General features: G+C 38.8%; 1 protein-coding gene across 1 annotated transcript in view; it reads left to right on the top strand.

Annotated features, from left to right (window-relative positions):
- The window catches only part of insra (insulin receptor a), a 166,127-nt gene that overhangs the window by 122,402 nt on the left and 26,189 nt on the right, over positions 1–17,536 (top strand). The window contains exons 4-10 of the mRNA XM_057858219.1: positions 2,681–2,820; positions 2,906–3,050; positions 3,126–3,334; positions 3,482–3,608; positions 6,344–6,597; positions 10,775–10,942; positions 15,305–15,503. Of these exons, the coding sequence (XP_057714202.1) occupies positions 2,681–2,820; positions 2,906–3,050; positions 3,126–3,334; positions 3,482–3,608; positions 6,344–6,597; positions 10,775–10,942; positions 15,305–15,503 (1,242 nt within the window). The remainder of the gene's footprint in view (positions 1–2,680; positions 2,821–2,905; positions 3,051–3,125; positions 3,335–3,481; positions 3,609–6,343; positions 6,598–10,774; positions 10,943–15,304; positions 15,504–17,536) is intronic.

Genomic DNA, 17,536 nt, shown 5'->3' with positions numbered 1-17,536 from the left:
TTTTTTTTGCTTTTAACCAAGAATCGAGACTGTTTTATGTCCATATCTATTAAAAATTCAGGGATTTAACCATTTATTCACAAGAATTTTCACTGGTAAAGCTGTTTACATCAGGCGGCCGCTAGCTACATTCACTAACAGACTAGCATTGTACTTGGACATATTTACGTAAAATGAATGCTCACTGCCATTTTTCTTTTCTTTTTTTTTTTTTTTTTTTTTTTTTTTTTTTTTTTTTTTTTTTTTTTTTGCTTTTGACCAAGAATTGACACTGTTTAACGTCCATATATATAAAGAATTCAGGGATTTAAGCATTTATTCATAAGAATTTCAACGTAAAAGGCTCATTGTGGTGACAAGGCGGCGCCACAGTGACTTAAAGACTAGCAGCACATTCGACATATTTACGTAAAATAAATGCTAACTCCTAGCTGTTGTTTTTTTTATGCTTTTAACCAAGAATCGTGACTGTTTTACATCCATATCTATAAATAATTCAGGAATTTAAGCATTTATTCACAAGAATTTTAAACATAAAAAGCTCATTGTGGTGACAAGGCGGCGCCACAGTGACTTAAAGACTAGCAGCACATTCGACATATTTACGTAAAATAAATGCTAACTCCTAGCTGTTGTTTTTTTTATGCTTTTAACCAAGAATCGTGACTGTTTTACATCCATATCTAGAAATAATTCAGGGATTTAAGCATTTATTCACAAGAATTTTCAACGTAAAAAACTCTTTGTGGTGACAAGGCGGCTCCACAACGACCTAAAGACTAGCAGCACATTCGACATATTTACATAAAATAAATGCTAACTGCCTGGTTTTTTGCTTTTAACCAAGAATCGAGACTGTTTTACATCCATATCTATTAAGAATTCAGTGATTGAAGCATTTATTCACAAGACCTTTCAACGCAAAAAGCTTTTTGTTGTACTAAGGGGGCAGCCACATAGGCTAACAGACTAGCATCACTTTTGACTTATTTACGTAAATTAAATGCTAACCACCCGTTTATTTTTTTGGTTTGTTTTTGCTTTTAACCAAGAATTAACACTGTTTTACGTCCATATCTATAAAGAATTCAGGGATTTAAGCATTTATTCACAAGAATTTTCATCGCAAAAAGCTCTTTGTTGTACTAAGAGGTCCGCCACAGTGGCTTAAAGACTCGCAGCACATTCGGCATATTCACATAAAATAAATGCTAACTCCCTGTTTTTTTTTTTTTTTTTTTTTTTTTTTTGCTTTTAACCAAGAATCGAGACTGTTTTACGTCCATATCTATAAATAATTCAGAGATTAAAGCATTTATTCACAAGAATTTCAATGTACAAAGCTCTTTGTGGTGACAAGGCGGCACCACAGTGGCTTAAAGACTAGCAGCACATTCGACATATTTACGTCAACTAAATGCTAACTGCCGTTTTTTTTTTTTTTTTTTTTTGCTTTTAACAAAAAATCGAGACTGTTTTACGTCCATATCTAAAAGAATTCAGGGATTTAAGTATTTATTTACAAGAATTTTCAATGAAAAAAGCTCTTTGTGTTTCCACTCGGTCAGCTTTGACGGAGATAGGCCCTCTGTTAATCGGCCCAGTGCCTCGTGTCCCGTCAATATCATTATGAAGTTTATGCTAGCGGGGTGATAGCAAGCTAATAAGGGATCCTTGGGGTCGGGCAGTGGGGAAGGCACTGCGCAGCATGATTGACGCACAAGCTAATTGTCATTCATTAACACATCACTTGGAACTAGGGGTGTCAAACGATTAAAATTTTTAATCGAGTAAATTACAGCTTAAAAATTAATTAATCGTAATTAATCGCAATTAATTGCAATTCAAACCATCTATAAAATATGCCATATTTTTCTGTAAATTATTGTTGGAATGAAAAGATGAGACACAAGATGGATATATACATTCAACATACGGTACATAAGTACTGTATTTGTTTATTATAACAATAAATCAACAAGATGGCATTACCTTTATTAACATTCTGTTAAAGCGATCCATGGATAGAAAGACTTGTAGTTCTTAAAAGATAAATGTTAGTACAAGTTATAGAAATTTTATATTAAAACCCCTCTTAATGTTTTCGTTTTAATAATAAAATTTGTAAAATTTTCAAGCAAAAAATAAACTAGTAGCCCACCATTGTTGATGTCAATAATTACACAATGCTCATGTGTGCTGAAGCCTATAAAATCAGTCGCACCCAAGCGCCAGCAGAGGGCGACAAAACTCCGAAAAACACAACAAGTACACATTTCACTGTGCTGTCATTTTAATCTGTTTGAGCGGGACATTTGTGCGTTAATTGCGTCAAATATTTTAACGTGATTAATTTAAAAAATTAATTACCGCCCGTTAACGCGAACATTTTGACAGCCCTAGTTGGAACATAAAACTAGCAAAGCAATGGTATGAAACTAATAGCCGGTTATTGCGCCAGCGATAGCCGAGTCCTCGTTATACTATCAATACATCTAAGATTTACTGGCCATTTACTTTCGAATAGTAAGGTTAGCTATCGATACAGCCGTATCGCTCGCCTGTAAAACCGGATATCCGGTCGTATCGGTTTATCGTTCTCAAGCTTAGTTTTCATACCACCGTAAACCTTGAATCCGGTGACTGGCACAAGCCTAATCAGCGCCTGCTCCTTCCACAGGCTAAACTGCACACCATGTGCCGGACTCTGCCCCAAGGTGTGCATGGGTCTGAAAACGGTGGACTCGGTCACGGCGGCGCAGTCGTTGGCAGGCTGCACCATTCTCAACGGCAGCCTGGTCATCAACCTACGTGGAGGAAGTAAGTGGGCAAAACGTTGTATTTCATGTTGCTGACCAGTTCATATGACCTACCTTTTTTTTGTGTGGTTTTTTTTTCTCGACAGACAACATAGCGGCAGAGTTGGAGGCAAACCTGGGCCAGCTGGAGGAGATCACCGGCTATCTGACTGTGCGGCGTTCCTACGCCCTGGTTTCCCTGTCTTTCTTCCGGAAGCTTCGCGTCATCCGCGGGGAGGAGACTGAAATCGGGTGAGTTCAAGTCAACTCACTCCAACAGAGCTTCTTCAAATGGAGATTTTTAAAATTTTCTCATCTTTTCCACAGCAATTACTCCTTCTACGCCCTGGACAACCAGAACCTACGGCAGCTCTGGGACTGGTCCAAGCATAAGCTGAGCATCCAGAAGGGACGCATGTTCTTCCACTACAACTCCAAGCTGTGCATCTCCGAGGTTCGCAAGATGGAGGAGGTCACCGGCACCCGCGATCGCAAGAACGATATCGCTTCCAAAACCAACGGCGACCAGGCCTCGTGTAAGTCTTGCTAGCAAAGATCTACAGATGTGTTCAGACGAAATCAGCTCCAGATCGTAAAAATGATTGGCGTTTCAGCACATGTGTCTTACTCGTGCACATATTCTGTTCCTTTCTTCACCTCATAATCCAAATTTGTTTTGTCAGGTGAGAATCACGTCCTGAAATTCACGCAAATCCGAACCATGAGTGATAAGATTATGGTCAAGTGGGAAGCCTTCTGGCCTCCAGACTTCAGAGACCTGCTAGGATTCATGGTGCTCTACAAGGAGGCGTAAGTTTTACATCAACCCTGCGATTGGCGCGTGCGCCAAACATACGGTTTTCAGATGCGACAAGAATGCGAGATAATACAAATGCGAAGCTTTGACTAGAAATGTGTTAAAGGCAACCACGGATAGAAAGACATGTAGTTCTTAAAAGATAAATGTTGGTACGAGTTATAATTAGGGCTGTCAAAGGATTAAAATTTTTAATCGCGTTAATCACAGCTTAAAAAATAATCATAATTAATCGTAATTCAAACCATCTCTAAAATATGCCAATTTTTCTGTAAATTATTTTTGGAATGGAACGATAAGACACAAGACGGATATAGAGTATACATACAACATACTGTCCATAAGTACTATATTTGTTTATTATAACAATAAATCCACAAGGTGGCATTAACATTATTAACATTATTTCTGTTAAAGGGATCCATGGATAGAAAGACTTGTAGTTCTTGAAAGATAATTGTTCGTACAAGTTACAGTAATTTTATGTTTTTGTTTGAATAAAATTTGTAAAATTTTCAATCAAAAAAATAAACTAGTAGCTCGGCATTGTTGACATCACCGAGCGGTGACAGCACATGGGCTCCCTGCCGTTCTTCAACAGTGTCTTTAACTACGTAAGGTAGTGTTTGAAATACACCACAAGGTGTCAATTGCGAGTTTTAAATTAATTAGATATGGAGCCAGCGAGTGCGTTTTGTCCCTCGACTGACGCCGTAGTTTCCGGGTTCATTGTACCTTACGTTCATTTGAGTGCTGGCTTCACAATGTACAAGACCTCTGATAGTTTGTATATTGTGGCTAAACATTGCCATCCAGTGAGTTTGTATATTGTGACTAAATATTGCCATCTAGTGTATTTGTTGAGAATAGAGTTTGACCAAAGTCTAGTAAGTTTTATGTGTATTTTGCATAGCTATTTATATTGGAAATGCCAGTTCTCTTTGCCTGGTTGTTTAACTGTGCCTCATTAATACAGATTGAAGCGCTTTTCTTTTTGTGAACTTTTTTTTTTTTGGAGAGAGAGGAATATTATATTTGTTGTGCTTTGACTAAATGATTAGGGGCGTCAAACGATTAAAATTTTTAATCGAGTTAATTACAGCTTAAAAATGAATTAATCGTAATTAATCGCAATTAATCGCAATTCGAACCATCCATAAAATATGCCATATTTTTCTGTAAGTTATTGTTGGAATGGAAAGATAAGACACAAGATGGATATATACATTCAACATATGGTACATAAGTACTGTATTTGTTGATTATAACAATAAATCAACAAGATGGCATTAACATTCTGTTTAAGCGATCCATGGCTAGAAAGACTTGAAGTTCTTAAAAGATAAATGTTAGTTCAAGTTATAGAAATTTTATATTAAAACCCGTCTTAATGTTTTCATTTTAATAAAATTTGGTAAAATTTTCAATCAAAAAAATAAAGTAGTAGCCCGCCATTGTTGATGTCAATAATTACACAATGCTCATGGGTGCTAAAGCCTTTTAAATCAGTCGCACCCAAGCGCCAGCATAGGGCGACAAAACTAAAAAAAAAACACAATTAACAAGATGACATTTCACTGTGCTGTCATTTTAATCTGTTTGAGCGGGCATGTGCGTTAATTGCGTCAAATATTTTAACGTAATAAATTTTAAAAATTTATTACCGCCCATTATCGCGATAATTTTGACAGCCCTATAAATAATACTTATTTTGGTCATCAAGAAGTTGCCGAAGTTTATGCAAATAAACGACACGGTCCAATGAACGCCTGTATCCTCATTCCGCGCATGCGTTAAATGCGTCAAATATTTTATATATATATATTTTTTAATTTATTTTAAATATTCCAATTGAAAAAATTAATTACCGCCTGTTAACGCGATAAATTTGACAGCTCTAGTTGTAATAATTTGATATCAAAACCCCTCTTAATGTTTTTGTTTTAATAAAATTTGTAAAATTATTTTAGCTAGTAGGTCGCCATTGTTGTTGACGTCGCAGGGCGGTGATGTCACATGGGTACGTTGCCGGAATTTAACTAAATTTACATGTCATCAGTTCTGCCCTTTCAATTTGAACCAGAGTGGAACATTAATGAGAAGGACGGCAAAAGCAAAATGAACTGGAAAGACGGGATGAGACGAGTAGCGTTAATGTGTCAAGTTCGCTAGTGACAACACTCCTCTGCTCTAGTGAAGAGAGCAGGAGAGTGTTTGATGTCAAAAACCATTTGCAGATCTTCACGGTATACTATTGTGTGATCCAACTTATTCAAATATTATTATGGAGATAGTTAGCATCCAGAGCTGCCATGTGCTTTTACATATGATCAGTGTATACAGTGAAACACAGCAGTTTGATTATTTTTGCTGATAGTCTGGGGCCGTGCATCACAACACACAAAAACGTTTGCCTCTACCAAGACGTCTAATGGCGTCTAATTACGTCTTACCTTATTTTTGTCTCGTAAAACCAGATGTCCAGATTGTTGATCATCCTGCCGGTTGCCTTACGGTGAATAAGCAACACGGAAAACCTATAAGTGTATTAAACTTAGTTTGGTTGCTGGCAATTTGTGTCATGTTCTGCCCAAAAGATGATAATGACGGCTTGTTTTGCACATTGAGATCGAAGAGGCAAAGATCCCAGTTGAAATAGATAGGACGTTTATTGCCATCAATGTCACTTAAACATGACTTTTCACTGCCAACCGTCCTATCTATTCAGGCCGTTTCAAAATGTAACCGAGTTCGATGGGCAGGACGCGTGCGGTTCAAACAGCTGGGTGATCGCGGACGTGGACCCCCCGCCGCGCTTCAGCGAGGGCGACAGAGAACCCTCGGAGCCGGGCCACCTGATCCGGCCTCTCAAGCCGTGGACGCAGTACGCCATCATGGTCAAGACGCAGCTGTCTGCCTCTGATGAGCACCAGGTCAACGGGGCAAAGAGTGACATCATCTACGTGCGCACCAATGCCACCAGTAAGACATGTTGCAAACTATTATTACCTCTGCCAGTAAATTAAACCGTAGTTATGTATTCCGTTCTGTTTGTCTGTAACTCAAGAACGAGTAAAGGGTTAATCATCATACTTGCAGGATAAGTTGCCAAAAAAACACCCGACTTTGGTACCCCGCCCAGGTCAGGCCCGTGAATGAAAACTCACCATTTTAATAACTTAACATCTCATATATCTCACGAAGAGTCTCATCAATTTTGAGAAGAATCCAACTAACTGCCTCGGCGCAATGGTCTGAAATGTGCACCCTGGTTTTCGACAAAAATGGCATGTTTTTCAACATTCAATCCAAAACAGCCGATTTCCTGTTGGGTTTGGTATATGGGTGCAAGAGACGTGGACCTGCCATTTTAAAACATAAACCCAGTTACTATACTTGTGTTACAAAATTAATATTTGGATAGTTTGCTTTTATTGCCACGGCTTCCATAGCAACGCTGGCTAGCCATAGGATTTGTAACGTATGGCTCAAGTGTGACTTTGTGAGCTCAAGATCATGAGTTCTCACCAAATGCTCTGCTTGAGGCTGCGGTAATTCATACAGTATGCGATCATCTTAATCGCCTACTGAAATAAATCCTTGAATTGCAGCAAGATGGAAAAAAGAGGACAGACTCGTGTGCCAATTTTTTATCCCTGAGACATATTGCATATATTATTAATACCATATGCAAACACGAGAATAGAGAAACTAATACGTGTCTGCCTGGAGTGAGTGGTACGCTTACCCTGTCTGGCACCCCTCGCTTCAAGGTTGCCCGTGTCAAGTCAGATTGTCATACCTCGCCGCGAGGGCGACCCTGTCATTACTTGTAAGTGGCCGACAGTGACAAGTCGGTTTGTGTTGCGCGAATAGACTTTGCTCGCCGTCACCCAGACATCCAAACTTCCCATCCCCACCAGTTTCGGACGTTATTTCACACTGCTGTCGGCAAATGAGCTTATATATAGTATACAGTGGGGCAAATAAGTACAGTGGTACCTCTACATACGAAGTTAATCCATTCCAGGAGCTTGTTTGTAAGTCGAAATGGTCGTATGTCGAGCAGGATTTTCCCATAGGAATACATTATAATTCCATTAATTCGTTCCACAGCCCAAAAACCTGCACTAAATCCTTAAAAAATACTGCTGGTACTATTACAAATGGCAATTACATATAGCAAAACAAATAAATAATAAATAAAAATCGGATTAATAATATAATAATAATAATAATTCCTGTAATAGTGTAACGAAACGGGTTCTAATAAGGCGGACGTTTTTTTCTGTACCTGAAGGCACCGCGGCGCTGACGTGACAAAGAGGGAGGGGAGCGGGTGAAAGTTTACTTTCGCTTTCAATGCTTTCTTGAGAACATCGTCAATTGCGGCAGACAGCAGGCGTTTTGTGTTGAATAAGTTGTGAAAGAAATGATGAAAACGTGGCGAAGCTGGCGATTTCTCTGGAGATGTTACCACAATAAGAATTGTCAGCTTAACTTATAAAGACTGGCGAACGATGGTCGGAGGAGGACCGTGGAGATGTATTGTTGAGCCATTTCACAGATGCCCACCCTACGCTCATATTTTTCTGTCATTTGCATCCTCATTTAGAAGGTAAGCGTCAACTTTTTCCTTGTTTCACCACCGGTACCAACCTTTTCTGAAACCTGTGTTGATTTGTCACACAAGAAAATCCGCCATGCATTCGTCTGCGGTGCTGCCATTGTCGTCGTATTTCGAGCATGTCGTCGGATGTAGAAACAAATGGCGAGTCAAATTTTACGTCGGATGTCGAAAAGTTCGTGTGTCGAAGCGATCGTATGTAGAGGTACCACTGTATTTAGTCAACCACTAATTGTGCAAGTTCTCGTACTTGAAAAGATTAAGGGGCCTGCAATTGTCAACATGGGTAAACCTCAACCATGAGAGACAGAATGTGAAAAAAAAAACTGAAAATCACATTGTTTGATTTTTAAAGAATTTATTTGCAAATCATGGTGGAAAATAAGTAGTTGGTCACCTACAAACAAGCAATATTTCTGGCTGTCGGAGGTCTAACTTCTAACGAGGTCTAACGAGGCTCCACTCGTTACCTATCTTAATGGCACCTGTTTTAACTCGTTATCGGTATAAAAGACACCAGTCACACTCCAAACTCTACTATGGCCAAGACCAAAGAGCTGTCGAACGACACCAGAGACAAAATTGTAGACCTGCACCAGGCTGGGAAGACTGAATCTGCAATAGGCAAAACGCTTGGTGTAAAGAAATCAACTGTGGGAGCAATTATTAGATAATGGAAGACATACAAGACCACTGATAATGGGGTTCCATGCAAGATCTCACCCCGTGGCGTCAAAATGATAACAAGAACGGTAAGCAAAAATCCCAGAACCACATGGGGGGACCTAGTGAATGACCTATAGAGAGCTGGGACCACAGTAACAAAGGCTACTATCAGTAACACAATGCGCCGCCAGGGACTCAAATCCTGCACTGCCAGACGTGTCCCCCTGCTGAAGAAAGTACACGTCCAGGCCCGTCTGCAGTTCACTAGGGAGCATTTAGATGATCCAGAAGAGGACTGGGAGAATGTGTTATGGTCAGATGAAACCAAAATCGAGCTTTTTGGTAGAAACACAGGTTCTCGTGTTTGGAGGAGAAAGAATACTGAATTGCATCCGAAAAACACCATACCCACTGTGAAGCATGGGGGTGGAAACATCATGCTTTGGGGCTGTTTTTCTGCAAAGGGACCAGGACGACTGATCTCTGTAAAGGAAAGAATGAATGGGGCCATGTATCGAGAGATTTTGAGTGAAAACCTCCTTCCATCAGCAAGGACATTGAAGATGAGAAGTGGCTGGGTCTTTTAGCATGACAATAATCCCAAACACACAGCCAGGGCAACAAAGGAGTGGCTTCGTAAGAATCATTTCAAGGTTCTGGAGTGGCCTAGCCAGTCTCCAGATCTCAACCCCATAGAAAATCTGTGGAGGGAGTTGAAAGTCCGTGTTGCCCAACGACGGCCCCAAAACATCACTGCTCTAGAAGAGATCTGCATGGAGGAATGGGCCAAAATACCAGCAACAGTGTGTGAAAAGCTTGTGAAGAGTTATAGAAAACGTTTGGGCTCGGTTATTGCTAACAAAGGGGTAAATAACAAAGTATTGAGATGAACTTTTGGTATTGACCAAATACTTATTTTCCACCATGATTTGCAAATAAATTCTTTAAAAATCAAACAATGTGATTTCTTGTTTTCTTTTTCCACATTGTCTCTCATGGTTTACCCATGTTGAAAATTACAGGCCTCTCTAATATTTTCAAGTGGGAGAACTTGCACAATTAGTGGTTGACTAAATACTTATTTGCCCCACTGTAACTAAAGCAAAAAATAGCTGTGTTCAAGTCAAAGTTATGTTTGAAATGTATGCTTTCACAAAAAGCTCAATGTCTCTGTTTTTTCTTCTGAAATTGGAAAATTGCTCAAACTAAGCTATTTTCTAATGCTAATTTCTAAAGAATGGAAAAAGAAGAGAGTCTAATCTTTCCATGGGTTCCATGTTTATATAGCAATAGAACAATTTTCTGTGGGCCTTGCAAAGTCAGTCAAAATCCAGTAAAACGGCCCGGAGCGAAGGGGGTGGCACCGGTGAAAATGGCTGGGAGTGAATGAGATAAACAGACATCCAATTCATTTAATCTTGAAGAATCTGTGATTGGGTTATCTTTTAGTGCCATTGACGGTGCTAGACGTCTAATCCATTTTGACAGAGAGAGGTGAAAAGGGAAGTAAAGACAGTATTATGTTGTATGCCCACCACTAGGTGTCAGCAAAGGTATACAAATAAGGACGTAGCAGGAATGTGACAGATGCCAACTTGGCAACTTTCTCGCTAAATCTGGTGATTTTCCAAAGCCTTTTGGCGACTTTTACGTCAACAGCCGCTAAAAACAAATGTAGCGACTTTTTCTGGTGTTTTTTTAAAATCACTTTTTGCTTCTCCCATGACGTTATTCCCCTCTCCAACACAGAAGTAAAAGTGGCTAGAATTTCTTGCCGGAACTCCCTGACATGAAGGTCGCCACGGAGCCAGAATGCTAAATACATGAGTCATTTTAAATGTTGTATTTTTGTCTTTCTGTCCACAGAACCATCAGTGCCTTTGGACCCCAATTCCTCATCCAATTCGTCCTCGCAGATCATACTGAAGTGGAAGCCGCCCAACGACCCCAACGGCAACATTACACACTACCTGGTCTTCTGTCAGCGGCAGGCCGAGGCGAGCGAGCTGTACAAGTTTGATTACTGCCAAAAGGGTGAGACACACTCCCAGTTTGTGGTCAAATTATTGCCATGCCAGACATCCAAAAGCTGACCGATCACAGTAAGATGTCTCGATGAGCACAAAAGATGAAACTACCAACTGCGATATTGAGTACAGGTAGTCCCCGGGTTACGACGTTCTTGACTTATGCGATTTGGACGCTGGAGTACCTTATTTTTTTAACTTACTTTATTAATATGACGTTCTCTCCTAACTACATGTGAAGTTGTTCAGCTTTACAGACGTCAAACAAGGCAATTTTGCTTTTTGAAGCTTTTTTTTTACTTCCTTCACTTTTGATAATTTGTAAAGCACCACATATGTAGATTTATGTTCAAAACAACACACATTTTACCAATTCAACACTGGACACAAAACAATTGGGTTTCAAACGTCCATCTAGTTTAATCAATATGTAAATTTAGTAGATTAAATTAGCCGAATTTGGCTAACAAAAGTCCGCTAGCTTCAATGCTACGAATGCTAATTTATTTAATTCTCATTGCACATCGCTCACACATAACTCCACAAACTGTAGCTGTAAACTTAATTACAAATGCGTACGCAAATATATATTAGCTGAAACAACTTACAGCCTTATGTGGGCCAAACCAGAGCACAGCTATGAGCTATCCTTTAAAAGTATCAGACATCCCAGTCTGCTTCTCAGTCATACAAGGCGACAGTCTAGCCAGATCCAACGCTGCCACCGGAGGGCAGTGTATGTAATGTAATACAGTTGGACTTTTTGGATACCGTAATTTTCAGACGATATGCCTCTACTTTTTTCCTTCATTTTGAAACCTGAGGCTTATAGTACAGTGCGGCTTATTTGTTGAGTTATCTGGGTTAGTAGGCAACACAGGCCTCCCAGCATGCATTGCAGCGCTACCGATGTAAATGATAATAACATAACAACAACTGGTAACGCTTTATTTGATAGCGGTATCATATGACTGTCATAAGACCAAATGAACCACCATGAAGCTTTGAACCAATTGGGTACAAAGCTTTATTGCTTCAAGAACCTTCATTTGGCCATCACTGCTCCCTTGGGGGAGACAGTCAACCTCTTCTGCCACCTGCCGTCAACACTGTTGTTGTTGTCCAACATGGCTCCTAGTATGCATTTAGCGTTACAGATGTAAATAACAATCTAAATTCATGTTCTTTGTTAATTATTTCTTCAGTTAGTGTTCCAGTTTCATTAATTGCTTGTTATGGTATTTGGTAACACTTTGACACGATCATGGGCATTATTGAATGCTTATTACTAAAGATGTCCGATCACGTCATTTTCAAAGTATCGGAATCGGCAAAAAAATATCGGACATGCCTTTTATTAATTTTTTTTTTTTTAATTAAATCATTTTCTAATTGTATTTAACGTTACAGACAAAATGTCTTACATTCATCCAGAGTCTTTAGTTTTGGCTTAAAGTAGGGCTATCAAATTTATCGCGTTAACGCCGGTAATTTTTTTTTTTTTTTTTAATTAATCACGTTAAAATATTGAATGCAATTAACGCATGCGCTGCACGACCCACTCACGCATTGTCGCGTTCAATCTATTTGGCGCCGTTTTACCTATATTTAGAGCTAACAGGCAACGTAAAATGAGTAGAGAGAATTTTGGCAGTCTTTGGACCCTCTTTTTAATTGGCAAAAGCCTTAAAATACCTCTCTCAACAATTAGAAATGTCGTGGGAAGCAATGTGGGGAAGAGCGGTAGATCTTTTCCTTAGCACCCTATGTTACTTCCCAATGCAGAGAAGATATATCAATTGGTGCCGCTACGCACAGTCATGGTTGCACTTCCCATCATGCATTTGGGCAGAACAGTTAAATGGCTACAGTATCATTTACTGAAAGCTCAACAAATACACTAGATGGCAATTTTTAGTCACAATATACAAAGTCACATTCATCCTTTAAGAATTACAAGTCTTTCTATCCGTGGATCCCTCTCACAGAAAGAATGTTAATAATGAAAATGCCATCTTGAGGATTTATTGTCATAATAAACAAATACAGTACTTATGTACTGTATGTTGAATGTATATATTCGTCCGAGTTTTATTCATTTTTTTCTTAATGCATTGCCAAAATGTATATGATCGGGAAAAATTATCGGGAACGATTGGAATTGAATCGGGAGCAAAAAAAAAAGCAATCAGATCGGGAAATATCGGGATCGGATCGGGAGCAAAAAAACATGATCGGCGCAACCCTACTTATTACAGATGTCATTAAGTGTCAACTGGCAAAATGTTACCAACTCCATTTATGTCCAGTTTGGATTGTTTACATCCATTCAAAAGTGAGATAATTTGCCTGATAACACTAAATGAAATCTGTTATAAGCATTCATTAATGCTCATGACTGTCTAACAAAGTGTTACCAACTACAATGACTAGCAATCAATGAAACAACTGGAACAGCAACTAATTAAATAATTAGCACAGAACATGAATTTAGATTGTTATTTACATCTGTAACGCTGCAATGCATGCTAGGAGACATGTTGGACTACAACAAGTGTTGGCGGGAGGTGGCAGAAGAGGTTGACTGTCTCCCGCAAGGGAGCAGTGATTGCCAAATTAAGGTTCTTGAAGCAATAAAGCTTTGCACCCATTGTCCAAAGCTTCATGGTGGTTCATTTGGTCTTACGACAGTCATATGATGCCGCTGTCAAATAAAGCGTTACCAGTTAATATCTTTTGGTGTAAACACCCCATAATACAGCGAGGACAGCTGCGGCTTATATTCCAGTACGTCTTGTCTGTGAACAAATACCGTTTTCGTGTCATGTTTGGTGGGTGGCGGAATATAGTCAGGTACGCCTTTTAGTGCAAAAACTACGGTAGTTATTTGAGATTTAGGGGTATTTAAAGGATTAATTCAGATTTACACGGAAATTTACTAACCAGTGTAGGCACAGAACCTGTTTTGTCACACCCCTAATGAAAATAGTCAAAATAACATTTTAGCCAAGGGAAAACTACAGAAATAGTAAAAAATGTGAAGGGGGGTACATTACGAACTAGCATAAACCATTTGGGCAAGTATTGTCCAGATTTTTCTTTCAATATACGTGTAGCTAAAGAAAAATACTAATGTTAGATAAACATTACTGTAACATTTGAAAAGAAATACAAAATAAACAAGTATTAAAATTTAAATGATTACCCAACAAAATAAAATAGGAATAAAAATGTGAGTTGAATTTGACGAAATAGGGAAATATCAAGAAAAATAGAAATATACACTGCAGCAGTTTTGGTTATCTTCTGTTGTTTCATAGTAATGCAACATATACTAGTGTAGTGCTGCAACAATTATTCGATTAGAAAAAAATATTTGAATTAAATTTTATAGCTTCGAGTATTCGTTTAATTAAAGTGGCGTTGTATTGGTTTGTTTTGAGAGTGTTTGCTTTTAGTTTTATTGATTATTGTGGATACACTGCACTCTGGTCTGCCTCATTTCACATGGGTGAATCCAACTGCTCCCTGTTAAGATCAACGTAAGCTAAGTTTTGTTGGAGCTAATGTTTTTTAATGCATTCATAATTTAGTTTATTTGAATATTTAGCCGTTTTTTTGTGTGGGAATATGTGTCTGAACCATTTATTAAGAGCATTGTAAAAGAACGTTAGCATTTTATAGCATTTAAGATAGTGGACTTTTGCTATGTATGTTAGCAAATTGTTCTTTTGTTGTACATAGGTCCTCTGTTTTTTTTTTTTTTTTTTAAAATACCGTTTGAGGCTCAGCTCAGGTATTTTAATTTTTCATGTTCCTTATCTAATTACTCGATTATTCGAACTAACTAGTTCATCGATTAATCGACTACTAAAATAATCGATAGCTGCAGCCCTATACTAGTGAATCTTATTTGTTTTAAGTCAGTTCAATTCAATTATTATGAGAAACTAAAAGTAGGCAGCATCTTTAATACGCTAAATATAGGTGTTTATTTGCATTTTTAAAAAAATCATTACAACCATTTTTTAAAAATCTTGGCCAGATACGATAATGTGAAAGCATTGCCTTAACTGACTGCATTAGGAGTTGCAAGGTGTTATGATCGGGGTCAGCGGCAATTGAACCACTTCGAGCCTTCACAACAAATTAACCTCAAACTATATAAGAACTTTTGCATGTGTCAAGGAAAGAGATCTGCAGGGACGGCGTGTCTTTTGTAATTTATCGCCACCAGGATAGGTCAAGGGCGGGCCACAGATGTCCCTCAATGCCCCAGGGCGCCTTTGTCTACACTGTGTGTGTGTGTCTGTGTGTGTGGTCCTAGTCTCGCCCTCATTTTTGTGACAGCATCCTCCCATCTTCCTAGGAATGAAGCTGCCCTCACGGGTCCCCACTCAGGTGGACGGCGACGAGGAGCAAAAGTGGAACCAGACGGAAGAGCTGGGACCCGGCACGCGATGTTGCGCCTGCCCCAAGACTGACAAAGAGCTCAAGAAGGAGAAGGAGGAGCTGGAGTACCGCAAGACATTTGAGAACTACCTCCACAACGAAGTCTTTGAGATGAAGTGAGACCTTCCACTTTACCAGTGACTCCACTTAAAAGGCTCGGATTTTTGTCTTCAATTGTGTTCCAAAATTTAAGTGGCAAGAGCTAAATTGTGGCGACATTACAGGGAAGGCATACAAACTGTTTGTTGGCTTTACAACATTATTGCAAAACTAAAAAGAAAAAAAAACACGTGGGGACTGACTGTAATGGTATCAGTTTGTAAAAATATATGAAATTATGACATAGGAGTTTTTTGGCCTGACAACTAGGCATGTGCCAGTATGACATTCTAATGGTGTGATAACCTTAAGACAAAATATTGCAATTAAAGCTCTAAAATGTGTTAGAGATACAGTGCCCTCCATAATTATTGGCACCCCTGAGAAAGATGTGTTTTTTAGCTTCGAATATATTTTTTTTCCAATTCAAATAATATGGGACCTTAATGGAAAAAAGAGAAAAAAAAGTGTTTGTTGCCAAAAACCTCAATCTTGGTCTCACACAAAAATACACACGGTCCCAGGCTTCAACTGGGACCTTTGGTCAGATGAGACCAAGATTGAGCTTTTTGGCAACAAACACTCTAAGTGGGTCTGGCGTGCCATGAAAGATGCGCATGCTGAAAAGCACCTCATACCCACTGTGAAGTATGGGTGGGTCAGTGTTGCTGTGGGGCTGTTTCGCTTCCAAAGGCCCTGGGAACCTTGTTAGGGTCCATGGCATCATGAATGCTTTGAAATACCAGGACATTTTAAATCAAAATCTGTTGCCTTCTGCCCGAAAGTTGAAGATGGGTCGTCACTGGGTCTTTCAGCAAGACAATGACCCTAAACATATGGCCAAATCTACACAGAAATGGTTCACCAGATGCAAAATCAAGCTCCTCCCATGGCCATCTCAGTCCCCAGACCTGGTTTTGTTGGCAAAAGGGGGTTGTACAAAGTATTAACACCAGGGGTGCTAATAATTGTGACACACATTATTTGATGTCAAATAATTTTTTCTTTAAGTGGGATTTTTTCCCCACTGAATGAATGCACTTGTATTGAAGGTTGGATTTTTCTCTTTTGTTCCATTAAGGTCCCTTAATATTCAAATTTAAAAAATATATATTAGAAGCTAAAAAACACATCTTTTTCAGGCGTGCCAATAATTATGGGGGGCACTGTATCTGGGTTTTAAAAAAGTCAATTGAACAGGATTTTTATTTTTAAAATATTCTAAATAAAATTAAAATAAATGCAGTCCTTTATGTGAGCCTAAATCTATAGCCATAGCTCAACATTCTTAGCATGAGAACAGAATTATTTTCCATAAAAAACACATGTGGATGACTTCGTATCATGTTTACATCTTACACACACTCCCTTTCTAAACACAGTAAGTTGCCAGAGAGAAAAAAAAACACATTTTACCCACGCGAGACACACTAAACACGCTGGAGTTAACGTTCAGGACAGTGTTTACTAAACTTTAATTTTGTATAAATGCGAAATCATATTGGAAGTATTGTCTCCTCCACAAACATATTTTACATGTTGCTTGGCCCTCGTCTTCTAAGCCGCGGCCGTCTAACTTTTCTGTAGCCGAAGTATTCCCATAACAGCGATTACATTTTCTTCGATGGGGAGAAAAATTTGGGCGTTTCACCTCCTCCAGCCATCGTGTAGCACAGCTGACTCACTGATACTAAGCAACAACCGGTGGACTTGGCAATTTTGGGGCCTTAAGCAAATATATTCAGGGGCCCTCTTCATGGGCTGGGCGAGGGCTGTCCTAAACGACAAATTTTCTCCTGATTAGTCAGCCGACTAGTTTTACGATTAGTCGACTAATCTAATAATTTTCTTTTTTTTTTTTTTACTAATTGAGCAATGAAATTTTTGTTGACGCTTATTAATTCACAAAACCATTTTGGAACACTTAAATTCTTTATTAAAGTACAACTAAACATGTAAATAACAATAAATGCTGTTGAATTGTGATAGCATTTATTAGTGCAAAAGAATGGAAAGTAAACAGATTCAGAAAACTGATTTTGCCTTTCCA

Source organism: Corythoichthys intestinalis, chromosome 14, assembly GCF_030265065.1.
Source record: "Corythoichthys intestinalis isolate RoL2023-P3 chromosome 14, ASM3026506v1, whole genome shotgun sequence".
Taxonomy (NCBI): domain Eukaryota; kingdom Metazoa; phylum Chordata; class Actinopteri; order Syngnathiformes; family Syngnathidae; genus Corythoichthys; species Corythoichthys intestinalis.
This window is presented reverse-complemented; position numbering and strand designations above follow the sequence as displayed.